At 40.2% G+C, this 27,974-nt stretch overlaps 1 protein-coding gene and 1 long non-coding RNA gene across 2 annotated transcripts; one reads left to right on the top strand and one right to left on the bottom strand.

Moving 5' to 3' along the window:
- Positions 1 to 27,961, bottom strand: dyrk4 (dual-specificity tyrosine-(Y)-phosphorylation regulated kinase 4). Its single transcript, XM_040132609.1, has 15 exons — positions 27,930 to 27,961; positions 27,213 to 27,282; positions 11,375 to 11,458; positions 9,920 to 10,072; positions 9,559 to 9,709; positions 9,152 to 9,315; positions 6,167 to 6,303; positions 5,225 to 5,365; positions 4,218 to 4,356; positions 3,869 to 3,950; positions 3,529 to 3,701; positions 3,332 to 3,392; positions 2,978 to 3,107; positions 2,663 to 2,820; positions 1 to 257 (listed from the first exon to the last, which is right to left on the bottom strand). Exons 1-15 carry the CDS (start codon positions 27,959 to 27,961, stop codon positions 1 to 3), a joined length of 1,932 nt encoding a protein of 643 aa, XP_039988543.1.
- Positions 165 to 2,193, top strand: LOC120793031. Its single transcript, XR_005707926.1, has 3 exons — positions 165 to 297; positions 1,669 to 1,741; positions 1,865 to 2,193. It is a non-coding gene; the product is annotated as an uncharacterized LOC120793031 (long non-coding RNA).
- Positions 27,962 to 27,974: the final 13 nt, after the last annotated feature.

The raw sequence follows: 27,974 nt of genomic DNA, 5'->3' as shown, positions 1-27,974 counted from the left end.
TTAGATGACAGGGGGCAAACACTGAGACGATTCCTGACTGTCTTTCCTCTCTGCGCCCACTTCCTCTTGAGGCCTGATGATGATGTGAACAGGCCTTTCTCCACCTCCTTGCTGTTTGGTATCGCTCTCACACACCTCCTCCTCTGCTGAAGCCCCAATGGGCCGCAAGCGCTCGGCAGGGGCCATCTTTGTTCCAGTTTCGGAGCTCTCCCTCTTCAGCTTGTCGTTAGTGTTGCTTTCTGAGCTGACCTTCTCTGCTGTACCGTGGTAACAAAGGAAATTAAACGTCAGCTTGAGGTGAGTAAAAAAGAACTCTGTAGGTATGTCTGCAGCTATGGCATCAGCTAATGGGTATCCTAATAATCAAAGTTATGTGTGCAACATGTACTCATTCAGCTCAGTCCCCGACTGTAAAGTCAGACTGAAAATTGGTCCTCCAGAATAATTATTAATTAAATCTGTTTCACTCAATAAAAAATTACCGCATCATTTTTAATATGAAATTGTCAACTGGGAGAAATCTTTGGCTACTGCAAATAGGTGTTCATGGGAAGTGGACATTGGGAGTGCAAGATGACTGGAAATTAATATGAATGAATACTAAAAGCACAAGTTGTTTAAATATGTCTCGTGAAGTACAATACAGGATCATTCATATACTACATTAATTTGACATCAGAGTGTTATCAGATCCAGGTGTCACAGTGAATGCACAGCATTATGTATGAAGTGTGAAATAATGTCGAAGCCAAGATTTATGATTTGCCTGTTGTCACTCTAACATGTTTATGTATATGCATATACATGCATACGGAAGGACAAGGAAGTAACATTTTTATTTATTTATTTTATATTTTATTAGCACAGCGATGTGGAATGACAGGAGTATGTGACTGTTTCCAGTTAAGGTGTGGGGTTGTTGGTGTTGAGGTGTTTTTTTATGTATTTAAACATTGAGTTTGAGTTTGTCTGTATTGTAATAACTGTATTTGTGTTGTACTTTTTTTTCGGAGGCGGGGAGGGTAGAGATGTAAAAACTGATTTAAGGGATGACAGTCAGTCCTGATTGAAATTCACCCCTGAATTTTAAGTACAAAATTTAGAAATCTTTAGAAAAAAGTGCACATTGACCATTTTTTTATAATCACAATTAATAATAAAATGTTGGAGGTTACTGAACAAAAGAAAATTAAAAAAAAAATCCATAATAGTGAAATAATACAAACACAAAATGTACCCCAGACATAATTATTGGTACCCTTCAATACTATTTAGTTGCAGAACCTTTGGCAACAATGATAGCCTCTAAAAGTTTCTTGAAACCATCTAGAAGCCTTTTACACCTGTCTGCTGCTAGTTTCTGCCACTCTTCCATTGCTATGCATTCAAGTGCTTTTAAGTTTGCAGGTGTCCCTTTTACAATGGCAGATTTCAGCTTTCTCCAAAGTTTTTCAATGGGATTTAGGTCAGGACTCACTGTTGGCCAGTGTAAAAATCCATCTTTTCCTTTTCAACCATCCTTTTGTGCTGCTGGATATGTTTTTTGGGTTTTTGTCCTGCTGACAGACCCAAGATCTTTGCTTCAAACCTAGTTTTCTGACACCAGGTAACACATTTTGCTCTAAAATGCCTTGGTAATCTTCTGATTTCATCATTCCTTTGATACAGTCAATGCGTCCAGTACCAGAGGCAGCAAAGCAGCCCTGCAGCATGATAGAATCTCCACTATGTTTTACTGTAGGTAGGTGATTCTGATTCTTTTGGGCTTCATTTTGTCACCTATAAAGAAACTGATGCACTGCAGTTTTAAAGAGCAAACATTTGCAAACATTAGTCTTATATTTTTGTGCCTTTCTTTCAATAGTGGTCTCCTCCTTGGCCTTCATCCATGGAGTTGTACTTGGTTTAGTGTGCGGCATATGGTATGGGCTGAAACCATCATTTCAGATTGCTCTAGGTCAGCCCTGAAGCTCCATCTGCATCAGCGTTCTTCGGCAATCGCCTCGTAGGCTACAACGCAATTGCATAGTTATAATTGAGAAGTTAATTTTGAAGTGTTATGTTTTTTAATAACAGCATTTCTGATGCTCTCAGACAGCTCTTTTGTCTTTGCCATTGTGAAAAAGATACTGGAAACAGTCAGCCCCTTTTGATGCAGTAAAACCAATATGAACTAATTTCAATTCATCAAAAGGGTGCCAATAATTGTCTCAAGCATAGATTTTATATCTGTATTTTTTTTGGTGTATGAAAGTATTTTTTTGGTTGTTGTTGTTCAGTAACTTTGGACATTTTATTAAATATTCTGATTACACTAAATTGGTCAATTTGCATTTATTTCTGAAGATATTCTAAATTTTGTACTGAAAATTCAGGGGTGCCGCTAATTTCAACCAAGACTGTATATTGTTATGTTTCCAGTGTTATTCAGGTTGTATTATTTGAATCCCCATAAATGTGAAGTACTTATTATGAAATGCTAATCAAAATATGTACAAGGGAAAACATGTACCATTCAGACTGAACTGAATAGATTTTATTAAGGTTAAGCTAGTCTTTATTTTTATAAGCATAATTTTTTACTTTTACCTCAAAATGTTATGTAAATGCAGTTATTATTCTAAGTATATGGTGTGGATGAGGAAATGGACTGTACTCTTACCAGGCTTGCTAGTAGTTTGTCTGTCTGTGTTGGTCGAACTGTCTGAGACCTTCTTCACTGTAGGTCTGGTTCTTGGACGGACTTTGTTGAAATTTCCCTCCAGGATCCAATCATGCTGTAACCCCTCATCAGGAGTCATACGCTTGGTTGGATCCCAACTGAAGAGCAGAGAAAAATAATTTAACTGCAGCTTGTTATTTGACCATTAATGCAGTACCATTAAAATATTATTATGCAGTCATTTCAGAATGTAAGACGAACAAGAGAGAAACTTATTATTGTAATCAGTCTAGCAGAAGTGCAAAGGTGACATACGTGAGGCAGCGTTTGATGAAGTCTAAGAATAAAGCATCATTAGTTTTCAAAACAGTTGACAGCTCCTTGGAGTTGGGTCTCCGCTTCTTCCCCTTGCTGTTAGTGATGTTCCTTGGGTTTCCTTTGGAATCTGCACACAAAACACAGTACAGTTTGTCTTCTTGTTCCCACAGAGTTATCTCACACTTTCTGCAAAGCAGTAACCTACCAAGATGTCCATTCATTTTCTCATCTACTAATCCCACATTCTGGCTTGCTGTATAATCTACATTGTATGCTGTATAAAGATTAAAAAATATATCCACAGAAATAAGACATCTAAAAAAAGATCTAGGTAAAGAAAAAAATTCTCACCAAAGAACAACCTCCTCCTTGATGCTGACTGAACAAAATCATTTGGAGGCATTCCCAGAACCTGTAAGTTATAATACCAGGATACCTTAATAATACTGAAGCAACTCGTCAACCATATTGCAAAAGTTTGTATTTATTTTTGTTTAACTTGAAAAACAAGTGCGATAAATATGGACATAGTTATATCCTTGTCATACCTCCATTATGCAAGCTATCTGCTCCACTTCACTCTCTCCTGGGAAGAGAGGATAGCCTGTGTAGAGCTCAGCTAAGATGCAGCCCAGACTCCACATGTCAATGGCCATACTGTAGGGGTGACCCAGGATCACCTCCGGGGAGCGGTAGAAACGGCTCTGGATATAGGTGTATACTAATGGAGGTGGAAGTAGAGGGAAAAAGAGACAAAGAGATAATAAGGTGTATAAGTTCGTGTATTAGATTTATGTTTAGTGGACCAGTCTTGACCATTTCTTTGAATAAACCAACATGGTAAAAATGATTGTTACATATTCTCTCAAATTAGTTATAGGCTCTTACCCCTTTGTTGTTCATAACAGCTTGACCCAAAGTCCACCACCTTGATGTTCCCTGGCCCTCTCTGAGACAGAAGGATGTTCTCCTGTTCAGAAGCAAAACCAGAAACATTCAAACACCATTGCTTTTATTTTGGTAACGGTGCAATATTACAATGCTCCACAAGATGGAGCAAAATTCACACTATTGTTCTGGGGAATCTTTTGCAGTACAATTATCAACAGCAGTACATTGAGTCTATGAGAAAGTGTGGTCCACATCAGGTTTTGACTTCACTATATTTTAAATCATGTCCAATAATCTATATTCCAAATATAGGTTCAGGCATTACAGGTGCAATAGAGGTCAGTACCGGTTTGAGGTCACAGTGGATTATCTTCTCTCTGTGCAGCATCTGCAGGCACCTGAGAAGAGCATGGGCAAACCGACGGATGAGAGCAAGACTGAAGCCCTGGAAGTTGTTTTTTTTGATGAGCTCATACAAGTTCACCCTGTGGAAAGAAACAAAATGTGATTCATGGTTAGTTCAGAATGCTGTTGAAACATAAACTATTACCATGTTGTATTTCTTTAAAAAGGATAGATTGGATTTTTGCATTTTTTTCTTTTTCTACCTATATACAGTACATCTTCTATACATAGTAAGTCAGTTCAGTAAAGATTCCTTTGAAACAAGATGCAGCACCTAAAGTACGTCTTCATTTTCCTTAAATAAAAGCTCTTAAAAAAGAAGGCTGCTAAGTTTGATGTCACTTTACACTTTAAATCAACCACAATAAAACATCCACTGTCTGTCAAGCACTTAATTGGAAATAATCTTTGATTGTGCTCACATTCAGAATGGGACAGAGACACGCAGTGTGTCCTCCCGCTATTTCTTGCCATCTGTGATAAGCATAAACTTCTTTAGACTGTGTAACAGCAGTCACCACACCATGAAGCAAGAAGGGGTAAGAGATAGGGCCATAATCAAGGCCTTAACTAAAGGATTCGGTGACAGTAATGTTAGACAAGGTGGCAGTCCAGGACGTCCTCTAAAGGTCATTCAGCCAGAGTGATACACAAAACTATCTCCCCTCAAATAGATATCAGTGGCGATCCACGCTGAAACGCAGATGGCTTAAGGTACACAGGTAATCACTTAACGCGTGATTGACTGCAGTCATGTAGAGGTAGAAATAATGACTAGAGACGGTCATCAGTGATCAGACCCTGATGTTGTACCTGGGGAAAGGTGGCTAACGTTGAATAAGTTTGATTCACGGATCAATTATTCAGTCTTGTCTTTGTAGTGTCCTGTAATGCAATATTCTGAACATGCAGGTCTGCTTGCTTGCATGCTTAATGCCGGTGACTAACCCGAGGAGCTCAAAGGAGATGCAAAGGTGATTTCGGAAATAAAAGTACTCTTTCATGTGGATGACGTTGTGGAGGTTGTCTTTGTCTTTCCGCTTTATTACATCCAGGATCTTCAGCTCTACTAGGGCTTGGTGATGAAACCTACAAGCAAATTTGCAGAGTTGTTAGATACTGAAATTCACCATTATTACCTGATGGTGATGTAAACAGGATTTATTGCTGGATTTTCCAGGTATAGCTGGGTCAGAATTAATATATGACTGTACCCATGTTCTGAGTGTCAAATTCTGACATGCCAAAATGTTGACAAGCGGCATGTACTCTAACATTTGGACTCTTTGGAAACTTTTAATATATGAACATGTTTGCTGTCAATTTTCTCTGACAGGGAGGTTTATCCCAGCACAAAAATCCCTAAAATCCCTTGATATTTCTATATGTCAACCATTCACAACCCTCCTTCAGGAAAAATTAGATCTAAGATAGCTATCTGACACGGTGCACAGATCTCCTGAGGCAGTGCTGTGGCAGTTTGCACCCATTTTGTTTTCTGCATTATTGAAGTGGCGGTAAGACCCAATGGTTCCTCCTGTATCTAACCTACAGGACTAAGGCAGTTGCTGCCACCGTGATCCTCAGCAAGGACGGACAGATAAGGTAACACCCAGAGGTGCCGACTTATGTCACGCTAAATCAGGATCTCAATGATTCGGCAGACTCCTAAAATGTAAAATGATCATGAAGCAGGCATGTGGGAAAAAACCTTACAACCGGGTATCAGATCTCAAATGAATGCCAAAAGTTGACTCCTTGAATGCTTAACATAGTAATACAGACTGTTTTTTAAATATCCTAGATTAACAGTTTGAATGATCCAGAAAAACTTTTTCCAGAAAAGGTTTGATCAAGTAAATAAAATATGTTTGAAAGAGTCCAGCTTACCTTTTCTTATTACGTATCATCTTAATTGCTACGAGTTCATTGTTTTTGTGGTCCAGACATTTTAGGACCTGCCCAAAGGAGCCTTTCCCAATCACTTCAAGCACTTCAAACCTGTAGGCAATGTGGTCATGCAGCACCTGGAAGAACAAGGGACAGAGCACAGTGAATATTTAAGCAGAATTCACTTTCATGTATTGTATACTTCTACTAAAATAACTTCTATCACAAACAGCAAAATTAACTCATATGGACACATCAAAACAATGTAATTAACTCAATTTTAATCTATAATAGCCACTGGTAATGATTGTACATGTTATGTACTCACTGACACCACAGTCTTAAGATACACAGAATGATTACCTGCACTCTGCTGTGCACATACCAGCGACAGTACTAAGTATACTATGGCTTTGCTGTAACTGTCACTCAAAGCTATGACAGTGAGATGAACCTCAGTAGAGATGTAAGAGTCTAAACAATGGTCAGTCACTCAGCCTTAAACAGCTCATTCATTGCATATTAACTAACACACAACTGCCCCGATGTCAGTCCCCCGATTTATACAAGACAGTTAAGCCTGTTGTGCAGTATATTGTATACAGTATTCAACAATGAAGCCAGCCCAACAGAACGACAGGGTCATATCTACAGCTGATGGATTAAGGTCATATGAAGACACCTGGTCATGTTCAGTTCAGTTTAGGCATCTCGGAGGTCTTCACATTTGTGTGTATGAGAGAGTGAAATGATACATAACATGGTGTCTTCACATTTCCAATTCTTCTATCTTCTATTTTCTTACTTTAAAATTATTTCACTTTCATGTCTGTACACAATTTAATGTATGTTAATGTGCTTTTTAATGGGGCTGACACAAAAAGGGCCCAACTAAAAACTTGACATCGCTGCTGAACTATACCATTAGTTTTTAGACTCAATTCTTCCTTTCCTGGCAGCAATTAGTTTCAGTTCTTGTTAGCCCTGTATGAAAACCTATTTTCTTTCAGATTTGCTAGAGATAACAGTGCATAATTCAATGCAGTGAACATTACATAGCCTTTGTTTTGTCCTTGTGGGAAAATTAACATCTAAGACTTGGGACCTAACTACAAAACAGTAAACTTCTGTAGTGCAAGATGCTAACATGTATGGTGTTTATGCTTTGTTTTTTGGCAGCACAGAATAGTTACTTGAAAGCAAAAGTAACAAAGAGGAATTTTCTTAACAATCCCTTCTCGTAACTGCTTAGCCACACAGCAATAACATAATTTTGACGAAAAATAAACAAAGTGTTCACTGTAATGGATTACCCACATTTTGGCGGGGCCAGCACTATAAACACGAATTTCTGTCGCTAACTGACTGACTGAATGATGAAGTTACAACACTGATCAGCCGAATGCCATGTGACTGAGTGATAAACTTACACCACTGGTCAGCTGGCTGATCGGTGGGGTTTCCCCATTGGCCATTGCTCTTTCGAAATGAATGGGCGCGAACAGTATCTATTACGTCATCAGGGGTTGTTTACAGGCAGTGTTGCCAACCTAGTGCCTTTTTTACTGGTTTTACTGACTTTTCAGACCCCTTTAGCAACAAATCTAATGTTGGGCTTTACCTCTGCAGTAGGGTGATCAGACATCCCCATCTTCCGGGGACAGATCCCGTTTTTGGTGGCCTGTCCCCAGCTGGAGCTGTCCCCAGAAATGTCCCTGTGTTTATACGAATGAATTAAAAACAGACCGGAAAGAAAGACGGGGCAGCGGAGCAGACATCTAGCGTCGTGCTTGTTTTGGCCAATAGAGGGGGCTGGCTGCTCGCTATAGCCACTTCATATCACTCTTCCTCTACTACTAAATACTTGCATGCCTAGTTTTAGAGAAAACTGCCGAGTGAAACTCAACCAGACACTAGCAAGTGTCAAGGAAAAAAAAATATTAAGAAGATTTTTTTTGTTTTTGCTTTAATCCCCGCAGGGAGAGTGGAGAGGAATGAGAGGAGGAAGACTGGGTAGGAAGAAGACTGAAGGAGATGGAGGAGGAAAGGAAAAGAAACGACTACAGAGCCTGCAAAATTATTATTCTACACAATACAAAATACAAAGATGAGGCAAGCAATGGCAATCTGTTAACTAAAGTATTTTATCTAATAGGGTACTATTTGTAATTAAAGACAATTTTCTTTATTGATTGTTCCATAGTTTACTATAGCTTCAGTCACCATGGTAGGCTACTGTATGATTTTCTGACAGTACAATTCAGAAATACATCAAAATATTGTAGATTTTATTTTATAGATTAAAAAAATTGGATATTTTAATGATATATTTTAATGATATACAAAAATGGAAATGTCTATGATTTTCATTTTAGATATCTGGTCACCTTACTCCATAGGCACACCTGTCTATACGTCTCATTCAATTGACCACAGGGCAGCTACGTAGACGTGAATGACCTTCTAACGTTCTCTGAGTGATCATTTTACAAGTAAATATAGCCAAAATCACAGCACAGCTGTTGTCTTTAACTTATATGTATGGTGATTTTGTCAGACGACATTGTGGTTATAAAATCAGGATTTTAGCAGTAAAGTTCAGCAACTTGGAAATGGCTTAGAAGTGACTGCTGGTTAACATGTAGTCTCAATGGGCCGTGTTTTAGTCATTATTTCATACTTGTTCCATTGTATGACAACAGAAACAGAATAACATGTAGATGAGAACAGCTAAATTACTGTATATGTGATTATAGAGAACTACGTCCTCAATTTCGCACATTGACCACACGCGGTCCAGCCATATACTAGGTTTTGACCTAGTCTTGTTTGTAGTCTGCAAGCTGATTTCATACAATACTCAGGACTAAAACCAGTGGGTGCCTGGAAGGTACTGGTCTAAAACGGTCAGCGATAGGGTAAAATAGCTTAAATGAGATTTAACAAGCTTAAACCTATCCCATCCTGCTCCATCTAACACATTACCCTGATGTAGCTGCCATGCTCATCATCATATCCAGAGTTCTGCGGTGCTCCTTGGGAACCCACAATCTTCTGAGAGCCCAGACCCAGGAACCAGATCTCTGTGTAGTCCATGATTTCCTCCTGTTCAAATTCTGTCAGCCGCTCCTGGAAGTTCGTCAGTGCCTCTGCAACAGTAGGTAAGAGGAGGAGGACAGTATGAGTCTGTCATATTGATTACACCTCTGCCAAGAGCAGAGGATTGTGAACAACTGGCTTCAGTGCCAACATGCTATTTTCTGCATCAGTAGAATCAAAATAGTTACTTAGTTACGTTTGTGTTGAAACACCCCAAGAGACTCAAAATGTGAAATAACGTCTCTGTGGCTTTCTAATTCTTTTGTATTTTATTCTAATCCTTAATAACATACCTATGGGTGACATGGGTAATCTCTGTCCCTCACATGTCTTCTCTTTCTCCAGCTTGTTGCTGAACGTCTTGCTGTTGCGAGTGACTGACACTTTATCAATTGCTGCACCAAACCGCATGGTGAACTGCTGGCTGGGCTTCGGCCACTCATCCTGTCCAAAAAACACATGTAGGGAAAATAGAATCCATTTGTAATTTGAGGGGGAAAAAAAAGCTAATGTAACTACAGTGTGACCTTCATACTGTAAAGAAGCTACTTTGGAGAAACACTGATCTTTTTCCTTACATCAGTAACATCACAAAACACTGTAATGCAAACGAGCTGCTGCTGTATGACATTACAGACGGCTAGTGTTGCTCACCGAGTGAGTCTGAAAGTTGTTTTGTCCCCCTTTGTTGGCAATTTGGGGCAGGATGTTGTCCGACTGCTGGTGCTGGTTTTTGGCATTGCTGACCACCACCTGAACCACCGGTGGCTCAAGCTGAGGCAAAGTCCCTACACCAGGGCCAAACTTCTGTAAATCAGGGGGATTGTTTTAATTTTATTGCCTTCAATAAAGAAATACATATTAGAAACTTCACTACATAAAGTAAAATTAAAACATTTAACAGAAACAATATAAAGTAGGGGCAGCCTGTGGAGAAAACAAGATCTTTCAGTCAGATTTACAGTCATGTGAATATCAGTAGCACCAAACCAGGGAGATTATTTCTGCAAATCAACAAAGAAATTGCCCAACTTCCACTGCTGGAGGGCTTTTAAGATATAGAACAGAATAGCAAATATTGAACAGCACATCCAGTTGAAAACATACAACAAAAGCAACTAAACAGAGTAGGTCAGCAAGTGTGAAGTCTAAATGCATTACTACTTTTAAGCTGTAGCTACAACCTTGTCACAGCCCCTTTCATTTTTTCATAAATATGTCTTTGCATCCAGCTGCACCTCGACAGTTTTGGATTGTGTTCTCAGCTTGCAATCTACATCCCTTTCACATGCACTCCGTACGTGGAGGCTCAGATGACCAGGACCCCCAGCAGGTAGTGGCTGGAATTACTAATCAGGGTAAGACTGAAATGGGGACAAAGCCCCATGAGGATGCACCCTGACAGAGTCTGTCTGTGGTGGCTCTGTAGGGGAGGAGAAGAGCAGCAACCTGCTTCTCTCTGGCTGCCATCCTGCTTGCTCTGGGAGCATGATTACATGTGTCACAGCCTTGCAAGGCTCAGCGCTGGCAATGATGGGCAAAATTAGCCCTCTGTCCTAGGCAAAGTTGTCTAGGAAAATGACATCCTACAGAAGTGTATCTGCATCTGTGTCAAGAGGGGCATTGTAAAGTATATTTAAGACAGGTTTTCAAATCTTGATCAGATATTCCACAGATTTTAGGTAGAAAAATTCAAACTAGAGCTGGCCTTCCATCAGGCATGCTATTGTATAGCCTTTAGCAATGTAGGATACTGCATTAGTAACATTAAAATTCTTTCATATTAATTATTAACAGCCTTTCAGGAAAAAAAGCTTTCTTATCTATACAGTATATAGTTGTGTTATTTCTCACGTGTTAAGAGCTGCTGCAGGATCTGCCAACTTGGTTATGACGCATAGAGATAGGGCTAAATATAGCTGCAAGCACCTGCCACAACAGGCAAAGGAAGTAAACACAGTTACGTGCCTGTACATAATTGGGAGGCATGCTGTTTAAATAAGATGCTCTCGTATCATCGGAAATCTGTGATGTGTTACACCACATTACCACTTATGTGCAGACAGTAGTGTACAGTCACATCCATGCTGTTCTCAGGAGTAACCTGACCTGTGAGCAGGGTCGGTTTGTTCCAAGCCGGCTTCCTTCCGCTGGGAGTCTGTGAGGGTGAGGGAAGGCCTCCGGTCGTGATGTCTGTTGGAGGAATGAGAGTGAGTCATAAAATATGCTACAAAAAGGGGGAAAGTGCTCCCTTTTATTTACTACATGCTGGAAGTAAAAGCAATGTCTAACCATATTTCTCCCCCCCTATGGTTTTTACTTTTTATACAACACAATGCGTAACGACATTAATTCCAAAGTCAGACTCAGGAATCGTTTTACACCAAAACAGACAGATTAAAGCAGTCATGTTAATTAACAATGAAACTGCTTCCTGTGTTCATGCAGGCTGTATTCTCCAGTCTCTTCAGAAACACACAGACTGTGGGCAGCTTAGCAAGGTCACAGCTAGACTAGCAAAAATAATGCACTATGATCCTAAAATAGATTGCCTCTGCAAAAACCCAGCAACAATGATCCTCTCTTTATCCAGTATTCCCTGTGTACCTGCTGGTTTGTGCAGGTGTGTGCCAATGTGCATGTCCATGTGCCTGGCAGTGGATGTACACTTGCCTCCAGTCCTGTGCCCACTTGAGAGAAACTTACCTGACAGTTTTAAAGGGAAGCAATAAAAAAACACAACCGCAGAGTTGATCAGTTGATCATGCATTTGGGATGATTCTGTACGCTTATCTCCAACACCAAGCCAGCTTACGTGTGCCTTATTAATCGGTGGGTGAGTGTGCAACTGTGTTGGGTGACACCATATGGGTAAAATAAAGCTTAGCTCCATATGGGGATCCATGCTAAACTCACTGCCAGTCTGGGTGGTAGAGAGGGAGGGAAGGGGTGAGACAGGCTGAGTGGGGCCTTGTCCACAGGTGCTGGATAGGAAACAGCATCCCAACCATAAGCTTAAGCTTTAACAGTGATTGTGAAGCAAAAGCAACAGGTCAGTGTCACGGCTTTATGATCAAGAGGGAGAAAGAAATGAACGCACCCATCTCAGACAGCTCAGCAGATCAGGGTGAGACACTGAACTGACTTCTTACCTCTGTTTTATGAACTTCTGAGATGTACTGGTCACTGTATGAAATTTAACACATCCTGCAAACACTCCCTAGCTTTGCTCTTCACATTCAAGTTGTTATAATCTTTCAGTAAGACATGAAACCACACGCAGCCAGACAAGGGTACGATACAATAATGTAGTCATGTTACAATCTCAGGAGCACATGAGTGACCAGCAGGAGCCATGTAGGTCACTGTGGAAGGTTGGCTTCTAAAACATCACCTGTAAAGATCTGCTGTAAGCCTGGCTAATGAGCACCGAGCAAGTGGAAACCCAGTGACATCATATTATGTACCCAGTTGCCAAAGAAAAATAGTGACCGTGACCTTTTATTCCACTGTGGATGAATGAGTGTCAGTATCTAAACTATATAAAGAAATAGCTGAACACGTGATAGAGATGTGATCAGGTGTGTCACGTGTTAGGGTAATAATGAGTAAGTGAATGAACACATTTAAAGCAGTACAAGATGAGATTCAACACAGAAGGTGTTAAATTATATTGGTGTCTGTATTCGTGCCTTGTTGCACAAGAAAGTGAATGACATAATACTTCAAACAGAGAGTCGGATATAATTTAATTGTCTGATAGTATATATATTGTCTTTCCTGCGTACACATAAATACAGTCCATCTATGCTCAGAACACCTGAAACAGGGCATCTGTTCTAAATGTGCCAATGAGTTTGATATAATTACATAAATAAATAATTTGAAGAAAAGATACGTGAACAAAAGTCAAGAGCAATGCCGACTCCCGATCTGTGTGAAAGGGGGTCTTTGCTGGAGGTAGAGGATCATCACCAGCAGGTGTGTGAGAGCAGCTTTGGCTAATTCAGGTCCTCCCTCTAGGGTCAGTTGGTCAGAGGGTCAGCAAAGCAATAAAACCAGGAGTAACTGAGGGTAAACATCAACAAACTGTAAAACTGTGCTCGCTGACACTATCAGCTCTCAGACATGCACAGTCGTTTTTCAATGTATAATCACATTGCCCTGTCACTTACATTGTATACAACAAGGTCTTTCCTGTTAGCATCAATTGTGACCACAGGGAAGGATGCATGCAAAGTCGCCATAACCAGTAATCAATCCATGTGATCAAAGTATGTGTTAGTTGTTAGCGATTGCCAAAGCAAACATTCCGGCTTTTCCCACTAATGTCAATAAAAACAGTCAAAAGATGAAATTCTTTTAAGATCCCAAAACAGCAAGGGTTAAATTTATATTACTTTCCATGTAAGGTGTGAAAAATACACCAGAACGCATATAGACTTGCAGAATCTGTCAGCACAACAAACACTGAAATAAGTAGGATAAACACTGACGGAAATAGAAATGGATCAGATTTTTCATCATAACTTGGCATGCGGTCAGGAGAAAGGGGGTGGACTACAAAATAGGCATTCATGTGGGATAACTTGTGGAGGAAAAATGGAAATATTTCCGAAGTGAGAATGACTTCACATTCTGGGCATGAATCAATGAGGATAAACAGAGAATGCACAGTATATGAGAGACTTTTGCTTTAGTGCATCACTGTAATAGGATACCTGTGGAAGGTTTCTCTGGAAATGGAATTGGCTTGGAATGAAGCCCTGTATCAGGCCAAAGTATCTCTTATTCCATGAAAAACTTAAAGCAAATATGGAAATATGTAAGTTCTGAAGCTATACAGGAAAATTAACGTGATATGATGGGAGATAAAGTGTGGTTATAACAACATAAAAACTCTCTCATTGATAAAATAACCAGATTAACCCAGTCATTTTAAGAAAACCATCACTCTGATACATAATATGCAAATAAATGCACTATAAATACAAATCCAGTACCACAGTCACACTACGGTTAACCACAATATATTTTCCAACCAATCACCCAACCAGCTCACTAACCAAACTGCCTCACCTTGTTGTTTATTTCTGGCAACATGCTGTTTTATCAATGCCAAAGTTTTTACAGCTGCTTGACAATCCAAAAACAGAGGAGAGATTATAAAATCCAAGAAAGAGGCATTGTATCCAACTCTGTCAATCCAGCCTCGAAACCAAGACGCTTTCCACAAGTCCAACTGCGTGATGGACGCCGAATCAACACCGATGAGTAAAATCCCGACGACTGGTCAGATCCACCGATCCACACCTGCCGTGCTGCTGGTTTTACGCGCACAGATAAATGCGCTGTCGTCAGAGGAGAGATTAGCGTGAGAGACAAGCTGTTGGGGGTCTCTGCGCCTTGACGCGCTCTGCTAAGACACTGGAGGAGCCACCTGTTCAGGTTTCCGCCGCAGACAGCTGGGGCTGTCCCGATATAGATTTGTTTTTTATCCGTTTGCTGTCATCCACCTACACCGCGCGGTGTGCCTGATGCGCTCTCCACCACCGACCATGTACAGAGAGGAGTTACACCGACGCACACACGGAGTGGCCACACTGCTCGAGGCCTCTTATTATATAGTAAATGATATTTAAACTGCTCGCTCTCAGACGGCCAAAGGGCTTTCAAGCAGTCTCAGGAAATCTCATCTTTCTTCAGCCAAGTGAAAGGAATACGACAGTTTCGCTTGTTTTCAGCGAAGAGTCACCTAATTCAAGAGTTTCCGCTCTCTCACAACTGCAGTAGCCTATATCCAAGAAAAACAGAATATATGACCACTCAAATGTCCAATACTTACACAAAATGGCAGCTTTTCGATATGTTTTCCTTTCTCTAATAGAGTTACTTACCAGCTATATTCACTTTGGTCATCTACTGTATGGGCCAGGGGGTCTCAAACCTTTCAAAAGATGGAGAATAGAATGCTTCTACAACACTTATGCTTATATTTTGTGTTAAAGAGGGATGGAAATATTAAAATGATTGTCTCTTGAGATCTAAATATCTTCTGTAGGAGTCCTCTCCAAAATAACAGCACGACTATGTAACAGGGCCAACACAGAACCAACATTTACTAAAGATAGAAGAGTGATAAAAAAGGGAAAGGAGAAAAGCTTGTGCTATGATCTCTGCCAGGTGATTTCTAAACTGTTATATTGTCAGAAACAATTAAAGAAAACTGCCTTATTTTTAGGTTGACTGCTATACATTTTTTAGTCATCCCACAGATTTTGAAAGGACTTTATTGAGAGATGAGAGCAGTAAATATCCTAAAACTTAAGTTTGAGCATGACAAAAGAGTTACAAGGTTTTCCCCTTAATACACTGCTACGTGAAATCACATCTTATCCTTCACTGTAACAAGAGACCAGACATTACAGTATTAACATAGTGTTGCTACCATGATGCAAATTTAAGAAGAGTGTTTGTTTTCCAATGACTAATCCGCACTGAAGGGGGGAAACCACTCAGTTGCTCCATGTGATGAGGAGCCCAGAACAAGTACAGGAGATGAATATGATTAGATGACAGCAGTTATGCAACTGCAGTGGCCACTTCAGTAATCAGCCTCAGCCTTGGGAACAGGAGGAGCAACTATCCAGGAAGCTGCTCCTGCCCTCATTATTACTCTCAATGAAACTATTTCTTTATTCCCTGAGCTGTTGTTGTATTTCAGGAGTTAACCATACAATGAACACATTAAATTAAATCACTGGAGCTTCATCAGAGGTGTGTAAGGTGCAGTTAACCAGCATGCAAGAACTAACGCACGATTTCAGGATTTGTGCTGGGCCACAGAGTATGTTTGGCCCCTGCTGGTGGAGTGGTTCTTCAGGAGAATGAGGAAACGGGGACAGCGGGAGGGAGAGAGGGGACACTCAGACTTCTCAGAAGTGGGAGGCTCCTTTAAATCTGGCCTGATTAATAATGACAAGGATTGTAGTAGGAGGCATTCATTTTATACAACCCGGATTACAGTGCAGCAGAACAGACCAGGCTGCATATTGTCCGTACAATGCTTACGTGACACAATCACACATTATTTTGCATCAAATTTTAACTCCACACTGCAGCATGAGTGGAAAAAAGTGAATATGACAGTGAATCTGATTAACCAAACTATCATAGAACCACAGAAATATTTAGTAAAAAAGAATAGTTCAGCACTTCTGGAAAATACACTTATTTGCTTTTTTGCTGAGAGTTAAATAAGTAGATTGACACCACTCTCATATCTGTATGCTAAATATGAATTTATACTGCTTACAGCTGGTTATCTTAGCTTAGCATCAAGACTGGAAACGGGGAAACAGCTAGCCTGGCTCTGTCCAACGATAACAAAATCCGCCTACCAGCACCTCTAAAGCTCACTGATTAGTAAGGTATAGCTTGTTTGTTTAATCCATACAAAACCAGAATTGTAAAAACATCAGGTTGTGGTTTCAGGGGGCGTTTTTTTCTTGCCTCGAATCAGTAATTTCCTGGCAAACACATGGTGATGACAAGACTAATCAGATTTGTTTTAACTTTAAAGAGAGCTAGGCTAGCTGTTTCTTTATGATAAGCTAAGATAGGCTAACTAGCGGCTGGCTGTAGCTTTATATTAAACAAATACATATAAGACTGGTATCAATCATCTCATCTAACTCTTGACAAGAAAGCAAAAGCGTATGTCCCAAAATGTCTGACTGTTTCCTTAATACTGAAACATGCAGAGAAAGCAAAAAGCACAAGTCATGCTCTGGCTCTAAAATTCACAAACTGTTACATATAATCAAACTACAAGTAGCAGTCCCCTGGGAGAGTCATTATGCTGTGTGCATTTTGTCACCCAGGTGACAAAGCAAGAGAAGCAGCTGGAGCAAAACAATGCAAATACAGTATATCACCATGACAACCACAAATTAATGAAACAAGGCATGACAGCTTATGTATTCATGACATAAGACAAAACAAGGATTGTGCTACCAGTGAGCAATTCTAAAAATAGCGACTTAAATGCTCGGAACAGGAAATAAAAATTAAAAAAGAGGGAGAGTCTGGGCATGTGAATAGGACTTGGGTGTGGGTGGATGGGAAAATGGAAACAAATCATTTCTTCCTATCTTGCCTCTACTGCCTCTAAACATACCTCAGGTTGAACTCTCCTGTTCCTGCCCCAGCAGCAGGCCTGGAGGAGGCTACAACCACAGCAGGCAGGTGAGGTCCTGTCTTCCCACATAGCACATCTCCCCCATGCTGCTACAACCATACCCTGAAGCTCACCTCAGCCTCTAGACACCATTTCCAGACAGAGGGGAGGTAGTTACTCAGCAGGTCAGAGATCAGATAGACACCATCAGAAGCAAATTGAAGGATGATGATGATGCCAGGCCTGCATTTCCTGCTGCTTTAAGTCTAGAAACTATAAGTGTTGCTCCTTGACTCCATTTGACGAAATATAAATCTTCAAACTTCGCAGAATTTCAGTTATCATTACGTTGACTTTCCACCATCTTCTTCTTTAGTGCACTTGGCTTCGCTGCATAATTTTTTCATACAAGGTTACATCCCGGTTGTATTAGACCTCGGTGCCCCTGTGTTTTCTTCCCTTTCAGGTTCCTCCAAACTATTTTTCTCTGCTCCGGGATGCAGACAGAACAGAGAGGCAGGCTGCAGACAGACAGTGAGAGGATGCTGTTGCTTTGTGCTGTAGCTGTAACCGGTGAGGGAGTGTTCTCTGTCTTTGCTGCTACCAGTGACGTATGGATGGGACTCAACCTGGGACAAACCTGAGCTGGAGACACAGCAGCAGGGGCCTGGCACTTAGCTTCCTGTAAAAGAGGCCTCTGGGAGTGCAGGTTGGGAGACGGGGTGATGGGGTGGGGTTATGGGACTAGAGAGACATGGAGAGATAGAGAGGTACTGTAGATCCAGATCCCATCATCCTCCCAGGTGGGCTCTTCATGGGGCTGGGGAAGTCAGACGAGGAGGAAGTACAACTCTAATGGGCCTTCCATGTGGTTCAGCAGACACATGCAACTTTCCTCTGTGTTCTCACTTGCCACTGTACCCTGGAGACAAAGCCAGTGGGGCTGTCATACTCTCTGCCCCCCCATCCCTGCGGGATGCTACAGGCTTGTTTCCAAAAAGTGCGTGGGTGAAAGCTTGTCCTACCTCACCCAGGCTGCCCCTGTCTTTCTGCCTGCTGCACACAGCAGCAGGGCAGCAGGGAACTGCAGAGTCCACAGCAGGACAGGACACAGAGGCTGACTATGAGCATTATACTGCAGGTAGTTATGAGGGACCAAAGTGTTGTAATTACCTCTGTACCTCTTTATTCATTATTGATTATTAAATAATTTACTACAGTTGTCCAAATGATGATAAAATACCAACTCTCTATTTAACCTCAGGTTATTACATAGTTTACAATGCAACATTTCATTTTAAATGTTGTTTTCATAATAAAGGACATTTCCTCTAAGTGAGCACAAGTGTCTTTGCTCACTCAAGTTCCACTCCTCTTCCAAAAATAAATTCTGTAAATCAACTTGTTTAGGTGACAGGAAAAATGTTGCTATTTCTGTAGCATGAACCACCAGGGTACAGTATTTCATTACTGATCTACCAGCCAGTCTTGACTCTTATATGACACAGAGAGGTAGCTGCTGTATCTCGTCCTGCTCGTCTTGAGGCTTTTAATTTACAATATTTAATTCATGGCTCTACACCAAATTATAACCGAGAAATTTGACAGGCTGTTGGCCTCCCAGGGCTACACCTTTCCCATGCCTTTGAACCATCAGGCCAGATCTGGATAGAGTGAACAGCAGGTTGTTGGGCAGGCTACACCAGGCCAGATGAGACTCTGGTAAAGTAGGGTCAAATGGCCTCTTAGAGGACTATAACCTGGTGTCTTACATTCTATTGGGCCCTTGGCTAATCGCTGCGAGGCGCCAGATGAGGTAAAATGAAGCGAGATGAACTGCCAGCCAAAACAGACAGTATCAGTGTCTCCTGCCATTTGGCAGAGAGGAGTGTGAGTAGTTTGACCTGGATGGCTGGTGGACTGCAGCATCTGCACTTTTAGACGCACTGCAGGGCCTCTCATTGGCAGCATTTCACCACGTAAGATATGGGTCAGGTTCACAAGTTGACACAAGCGCATATACCTAGACACACTCGCAGTCACTCAGGGGATTACAGGCTCAATTTTGACTTACATATGAGATGTTAATGGTGCTTGGCCATACAAATTGGTTGGCAAACAGGTGTGGATTAACAGAGTGTCATCCAGCTATCTATGAGTGGAAACTCAAAGGACCAGGACTTAAAGGAAAACTTCCCTTTATTCACAAATGACAAAAAGTCTTAATTTAGGTTAGTTCTCTGTCTGTTTAACCAACTGTGAAAACGAATATTCTTTAGAAATCCAAAACTGAAACCTTTGCTATAGAGTTCTGACCTGAAGTCTAGGGAGTTTCAATCCCACAAGGGCTTGACATTTGCTCCGAGGCAACTGACTCAGCTAAAAACTACTTTAACGAATGTAAAGTAATTTCAATCAAGCCAAATTCTGAATGTTAGCCTGTTTATTCTTATTCTCCATCAAAAGGACTGAGTGATTAGTGTGCGTTTCTTTGTTCACATAAATCTGTTCCTGTGTGTCTGATTGTGGTTGTGGACACAGCTGAAAATTAAGCGGGGCTCAGGCCAAGCCAAATCTCATTAGCCATGTGGACAGGCTCTCTCCACGTGGGTGAAGGAGGTGAGACAAAAAACAGGCCTTCATTCAGCTTGTGTCTAACCTCAATAACACAAGCCAGTTTTTGATTGTAGCAAAGCACTGTCATGGGTCACGGTTTAAATGGGTTAATGAATCAGTCACATTATTTGTAATGTATGTTTCCTACATATATATATATATACATATGTATATGTACGAACACAAACAGACACACACGAAAATATATATAATACAAAATATACAAAACAATACAATATGTACAAAAACAAAAAAAACAACAAACACAATAAACTCACCATAGAAAAAACATACAAATAATTGAAAATGTAAGTTGCTAAAATCAAATATTAGGTAATTTACATTTTATTGCTTTTCAAACATATATTTTACAAAAAAGGGTTGGTAAAAAAAAAAAATATATCCATACATAGATATATAAACTCAAATATACTGTAGGTATCTCTGTTACTAGGTGGCTAAAGTATTATATAGTATTACATTACAACCACCAGATGAGAATAAGATAAAACAGAATAGACATAAGCAAAGTACAAGGCTGTATAATTTTTAAATATTTAATAATATATGGCTTGGTGTCACAAGAGGCTGAGCTATAGATATACTTTTAAGATCAATTAACAAAATGCCATTATAAAATCATGGAATTATCACCTTAACATAATATCACGCATCACAGTACTTAATAATCGAAGCAATACATTATTCCACTGTTTTAAATTATAAGTAAACAAACTCCTCATGTGCAAAACAAAACTTCAATAATTAATTTGTTAGTTTTTTATTACCGCTGGTAATGGAATCACTATCTTGGATGACAGAAATTTGCAGGAAAATAACATGATACAGTACTGTTTGATCATATCATCATGATATGATTCTGCTGAAAATCCATGAACGATAACATCGAATCATTAACCAGTCTTTCATTTATTTGTTATGTTCTTATGTTGGTACTTTTTACGGAGGACATCCATCCACAGTGCTATAGATTATATAATTCTTTCCAGAATTAATAACCAATTCTGTATATTTGCATGTGAGTGTTTGTGTGGTTGGGTTGAGTTGCAGGTTGACCTACTAGTTCATATTTGTGTCAACCGTCAAAACCACCTAAATACAGAGTACACATACTGCAAACCTCTCATGCTCTTTAAAACATTACTCATTATTTTATGTACTGTAATAACCACAATCAGACACATGAGAGCTTCCTGTCTGTCTTTTATATCAGACTGAGACCCAGACTGTCAGAAAAATTGCCAGAATTGGGCCACAGGTCACTTATACTGGACCATGGTGGTATTAAAAACAATAGCCTTTTCCCATTTCCCCACCTGTGAGTCTGAAAAATTAACCCCAACTTTTGAGGCTAATCTAAAGTACAGACAAAACACTATTTCTCCCTTTCTAACTAATCTAGTGTCCCAGTACCTAAACAAGTTGGTGTCAGACAACCAACAGCTAATTAGAGGGAATCCTACAAATTAATGACAGAGGTGTCTCATTTTCTTGCCATGCACCAAAAACGAACCTCTTCCACACAGCCATTGTTACAGCGCTGTGGTGAAATCAGTCAATACTCAGGAAACCCTATTCCCTCAGTTTTCTTTTTCACCATCTAGCCACCGATCTCTTACTCCTTTGCATTTTAGCCATACAGTAAAGAGAAGCAGCCATCAAACAACCAATCAATGATCATGAACGTGAGCTAGAAAAATTGGAATGATACTGCAGTTACTGCTTCTGTCTTGACTGCATTTCTGCAAAGCCATCCTCTATAAACCTTTTCTTTTCAAGACAGTAAGACTGCTTTCTGTGTATATGTCCCTGGCATGAAAGTTAGAAAATGCTCTTATGGTGATGGCAGATAGAATGGCTGTTCTCATACGTCCTTACTTTCTAATAGTCTTTTGTATTAGAATTTGGTAAACAAACACAGGAATCTAACCATTTGGTATAAGAAGAAATGAAATTTGTATTTTCATTTTCCCTCAATGTCTAACAATGAATGTCTTACAAACATAAGCATGAAAATATTAAACAAGTAGACACACAGTAGATTTTGCTTTGTAATACCATGAGAAGTTCACTGTTGTCCTGATAATGTTCAGTAATACACCATTTGTTTTCATCCCAGTTTTACATACTTGCTCTGTCCAGTTCAAATCCCAAGAGAAAATATCTAAGAAATTACTCAGTATACTAAACAACAGGTAGAAAGCTTCTACAATGGCTCCCAATACAAACTCTATTTTTTGGTTTAATAAGACACCATAGCCTATACTTTGTTTAGCAATCAGTACAGCATTGGAAGTCTTACCTCATTAATCATTCTTTCATCTAAGATCTGCTGCTTTCCATCCATCCCTGGAATGAGACCCGACCCAGGGCCCCCTGTCTGACTCTGCTCGCCCAACAGAACGATGCTGTTATTTCACTAAAGCTTATCAGATGAAATAACTGACTCACTTGTGAGACATCTGAGGCAGGTGTGGCGTAAAATTTGCACAGGTTTTATGCGTGTGTGCTTTTGTGAGTTTATCTCCATCATCAAAATGTGTGTGTCATAGGTTTCCATGGTAAATACGCTTACAACACTGTAGGCTCTAGCCCCTATCATGTGAAGTGTGGGTGTTGACCCGAATGCCCCAGACTCTGCCCTGCCAAGTCTTAGAACCTGAGGATGGAGACGACACGCTCAGGCAGCCAGGCATGAGTAAGTGATGATGGCTTTGCACACATTGTCCTCACATGGCTCCAATGATGTCCCCAATGGACCAAAACCTCTAGGCAACACAGCAAAAGTCACCACATTTCATTTTCCATTTATAACTTTCCTAGAATTCGTCTCCTCTCTTTTTACTTTCCTTAAATCTCTTCCATAACTGCCTGTAGCCCAACACCCTGGCCTCTCAAACTTTTTGCCTGTCTCCTTGGTCCCACAGGGGTGATGGGCAGCTTTGTCACCCAGGTAAGATGAGCATTGTCAGCCCTTCTTTTGACCCCATAAGTACTAACTTCCCTGTCACCTTCCACAGCAACCTTTGCAAGTTGATCTGCTTTTGTCACCACCTTGGAACAAAAGACCCCATGTCCAAGCTAGACTGACACAGACAACACATTGCCTTCAAATTGCAACAATTAGCACAAATTGCAGGATTTAATCTGATGACACATGTGGCAGATGTGGACAACTTGTTGTCTTTGGGTGCAAAATACAAGAAGCTATACTGCTCCACACAGTGTCATCAAAACAAAGTAGTCAGATAGTCTGTAAAGGAGTCTTAGATTCCAAAAGTCTTTATTAGCCGAGGCTCAGGTGTAATCTACAGAACTTGCATTCAGGCCTTTCTCATTCAACAGATGTAACAGGTATACACTGACACACTCCAGCCAGTGAGACCAACACAGGCATGACTTTATAGGTTAATCCTGATTACTGTGATCACAAGTATCTAACATAATTATCTAGTCTTTGTGAGTGGAAGAGAAAGGGAGTTAATGATAATAATAATAATAATGATAATGAGAAGAAATTTTGTTTACAAAGCACTTTCCTAAACACATTTACAGTGCTTTGCAGTAAAACAACAAAACAAAAAAACAGAAGATAAACTGTAAAAGTTTGCTGACTTTGTGTATTTTACTTTTACATTTTTATTTATTTAAGCTGTGGTGGAAGTAAGATTAAATGTTTAAACCTTTCTTCATATATTAAATTTCTGTCTGTGGAGACTAAAATATGGAAGTGTGATTACATAAGGTAATTTTGCGCAGTCACAGAAAATATTGAATTTAACTGCTTATTTGATTGATCTATACTATTGACTGACAATTGGCAAATTGTTTGATCTGCCTCTTTTCTAAACCATATTAATCTAAAACACCAAAGCCGTAGATAGGTTAAAGAGCTAATTTATTTATCTAATTATTGTTGTCAGTATTAGTGGTGGTAGTACTTGAGTTTGTAGAAATAGTTGAGATAATATTATTAATGGTCTCCATGAATAAAAGGGGTCCTCAACTATGCTAAGCTATCATAAAGGAATCAGGGAGCCTAACAAGATAACAACAACCGGATCCTCTTATATAACAATATTTTAGATAAGACCTCACACATTATTACACAACAATACTCCTGAGCCTATGGGGATGGAAGGTGAGCGTGCGACGGGGGAGGACGTTGCCATATCCTGTTTAGCAGCTCTGTATTGCATGACTCGCTGTTAAAGGAAAACAGACACTTCATGCAACCAAGCCAGGCACTCATTAACAAAACTCCCTGGGTGGCTGTTTACCCAGCATTCTTTGTAAATGCAATTAATGTTTATCAGACTCGGGCAGAGTCTCAGTCCAGCTGTCCTCTCTGGAGAAGCACCACAACAGCATGGGAATGTGCAGCTGTGACACATTATGGGATCATTCTTGGAAATATATGGCCAAACGCTGCCCAGACTTTCACAGTCCTGTGTGGACCAGTGGGAAGGATAACAGTCATCCACAGCACCGAGGATGCTGCTATACCTGGGTCTATTATGGTGCTAACAGAACATGGAGATTCACATGTTGAGAAGCATGGGCCATGTGACGGCCCTAACAACAAGCCAGAGGCCTTTCTGTTGGCACATATCAATGCTTGCAAGCATGCATAAACATGGACAACATAAACTGCACACATGACAGCACAGTCTCAAGCACACACGTGTACATAAGTAGAAATAAGTAGAGAGGTGATTAGAAATGACTGCAAGTAAGCTTGTTTTGGTTATAATATATTTTATACTTAGCCACAGATGCAAAGTAAAGCGGCAGTGCGAACCCTCTGCTCAGTGACACTGATATCAACCTGTAATTCCGCAGAGGTGAGTTCTCCCTTTTAATGACCGGCTTTAATCCAGGGGGTCCGGTGTCAACGAGGGACAAAGCTGTGATGTGAAACCCTATCAGGGGCAAGGTTCATCAGAATAATGGGGAGGCACACACCCTATTCCACAATGTGTGGGGGTAAAACCTGGGCCAGGTGTATGGGTCTGCTCTGATAAACAATACTCTAAAGCAGGTCATGAAGTGCACAAAGATATTCGAGGTCATGATCTAATAGAGTGTAGTGACAGTGTTTTTATATATGGTTGCAAGTAGAGCTTGATTAATAGATTAGGTGATCAACAGAAAATCATTCTCCAATTATTCTGATATCAATTTAGATCAATTAATTGTTTAAGTCATTTTTTTTAAGCAAAAACACCAACCATTTTCTGGTTCCAGCTTCTCAAGTGAGATGGTTTGCTGTTTTTATCTGTTTTATAACATTGTAAATTGAATATCTTAGGGTCTTGGACTGTTGAAAATGTCACCTTGGGTTCTGGAAAACTGTAATAGATGTTTTCCACTATTTTCTGACATTTTACAAACCAAACTATGGGTATATTAATGGAGAAAATAATTGATAATCAAAATAATCATAACCCAAGTTGCATGCCTGTTTCCTGCTAGTATGATACAAGTGAAAAACTTTCAAGAACCCTGTAGTTAGAATAAACCTAAATCACCAAACAGAGAGATTAAAGCTCCAATACATCAGTGCTACAGATCTCCCACAGCACTAATATTTTGGTACCAAACTTCAAGATTAATCTGACAGCACTTTCTGATATAAAAAAGGCATAAATGCCAAAGGTGGACTTCAGTAGTGAGTCATATTGTGTAAAAGCTACAAACATGAAAAGACATGACCAGCTACAGTGTCAGGGCATTTCACATCTTGAAGGGGTGCGCGGCATCTGCTGAGAGCAGCTGCTTGAGCCTGTATTTTGCAATGACGCAAATGCTCTCTATTGTAACCCTAACTTAGAAAAAGAGAGAAAGATTTTTAACTGACACCCTGAGATTGGAGTCCAGTCACAGCATAAACCCGATTAGCTTCAAATGATGCCTCAGACACTGCTTCCAATTTCTCACTGATGTTCAAAGATTTTTAGCACTCTTATCTTGAGTATCTTTTGCCTTAATAAACGGCTGGCAGTGCCCTTGCTATTTAATGAGAATGTTTAACTGAGGGGCCTTTTTAAAAATGCTGAGATCAAAGCAAATAAAACAGGCACGATAGGATTAGCATTGAAGAATTTGGCCAACAAACCCTGCAGCATGCAATGCTGTACATATAAGACAGCACAACAATGTATGAGCTTGGTTTGGAGTCTATATTTTCATGACATTGACCCATATTATTGTGGTAACCCATCTGTAAGTCATTAAAATACCCCTCCCTCCTTCCTCTCTCTCTCTCTCACACACACACACACACACACACACACACACACACACACACACACACACACACAATCACACACACACACACACACACACACACACACACACACACACACACACACACACACACACACACACACAACATAAACCCTGAGCTCAGGTAGCTTTAGAGTGAAACAACCAGCAGTGTCCTGTACAATGTGTCACATCAAGGGGTTTTAGTCGTTCCTGCTCCACTGGTTTGTCTGCTCTGATGGCAAAGAGCTCCAAAATGTATTAAAAGTCTAATAAACCGTAAGTAGGAAAGTGTCCTATAGGAGCTCAGTGAGGGAGGTCCTAGGGGCTTTGAAACACTCTAATCCCTACATGCAGGAAGGGGGGGGGGGGTCAGTCCACTGCTACCTGATCATGTCTTTGTAGGGCAGACCTGAAAGCTGTGGTACCTTCCAGGAAGAGGGGATGGGGTTAAACAAGGTGGCGTCATAGCAAATGATACAGATGCAATATTTGGCCTCACTCAGTGTTGGGTAGTTTTGCTCTCCCAACATTTGCAGATGGGGAAAGGGCACCTGTCTCAGATGGTTCGGTGGCGCAGGCCAAGAACATCACAAGGCAGAGTATGTTCCCTAATAAATCAATTCTGCTGAGTGCACACAATTGCCTGGATAACATTTATTTAATGGCCTGCACGTCAACACAGGGTGTAGAGTTGCTGGGAGGCCTATTGTCACCCCACAAAAAAATGCTACCACTATAACTTACAGTAATATACTAAAGTGGTCACGCTGACAACAAAAAAAGCCAATCAAATACTCAGTAAACTATTTCAATACTAACAAATATTACACATTTATCAGGAATGACTGGTTGTCTCCCTACCTTGATCAGAAGTGGAAAGGTGCCTTTTCTCTCCTTTAATAGTTTATCCAGCTTATTTTTGGAGCCATTCCTGTCCATAGCAAAAATATTAGTTTAATATAACTGCACATAAGGCATACTGCACATTCACAGAAACTATCAACTAGCTAAGGGGTTCATAAATAAAACTCTTGTACAAAGAAACTGCTGTCCTTGTTGTCCTTGACCTTGACAGGAGACAAGCGTATCAAGGACACAATGTTTAGATGACATGCATTTATGAGCTATTTTCTCTTAGAGACAGGCACAGCTGTACGACCGAGAGCCTTTTCCAACGGAGCAGCTCTTTGCATAAACTACACTGACACCTCCTGGGCACGTTTTTCTAATATTAAACACATCCAGTCTGTTTTAGAAAGGTGTCAAGTCTGTCACACCGTTTCTGGGGATGACCTGGGTTCAGTATCTCATTCAATAAATGTGTAAAGCTACCCCATGTTACAGTACTTTTCTAAATGGTACCTGACGAAAATTAAAAAAAAAAACATACTTTGACATGTAATAGACGTATGAGGCTACAGGAATTTGGCTAACTTTTCAAATAGACTACAATGGGGACATTCTGTTGTACCGACTTGTCATTCTGAAAGAGTCCGCGCAAACATGGAATGTAACAGAAATAAACAAAGGAAAATGTGAATTTCTGTTCACAAACTAGCAGGTTAATAACGCACTAACCTTTTCTCTGATGACTTGTTCGGCGCACTCATGGTGAAATAAACC

This window comes from Xiphias gladius, chromosome 8, assembly GCF_016859285.1.
Source record: "Xiphias gladius isolate SHS-SW01 ecotype Sanya breed wild chromosome 8, ASM1685928v1, whole genome shotgun sequence".
In the NCBI taxonomy this organism is placed as follows: Eukaryota; Metazoa; Chordata; class Actinopteri; order Istiophoriformes; family Xiphiidae; genus Xiphias; species Xiphias gladius.
This window is presented reverse-complemented; position numbering and strand designations above follow the sequence as displayed.

Excerpts from the sequence above, each read along its gene's own strand:
- dyrk4 (XM_040132609.1), bottom strand. The coding sequence starts at position 27,961 with ATGAGTGCGCCGAACAAGTCATCAGAGAAAAG. Across the intron at positions 9,316-9,558 it reads ATTACCCATGTCACCCATAG|AGGCACTGACGAACTTCCAG; the intron begins GTATGTTATTAA and ends CTACTGTTGCAG. Across the intron at positions 3,393-3,528 it reads AGATAGCTTGCATAATGGAG|GTTCTGGGAATGCCTCCAAA; the intron begins GTATGACAAGGA and ends TATAACTTACAG.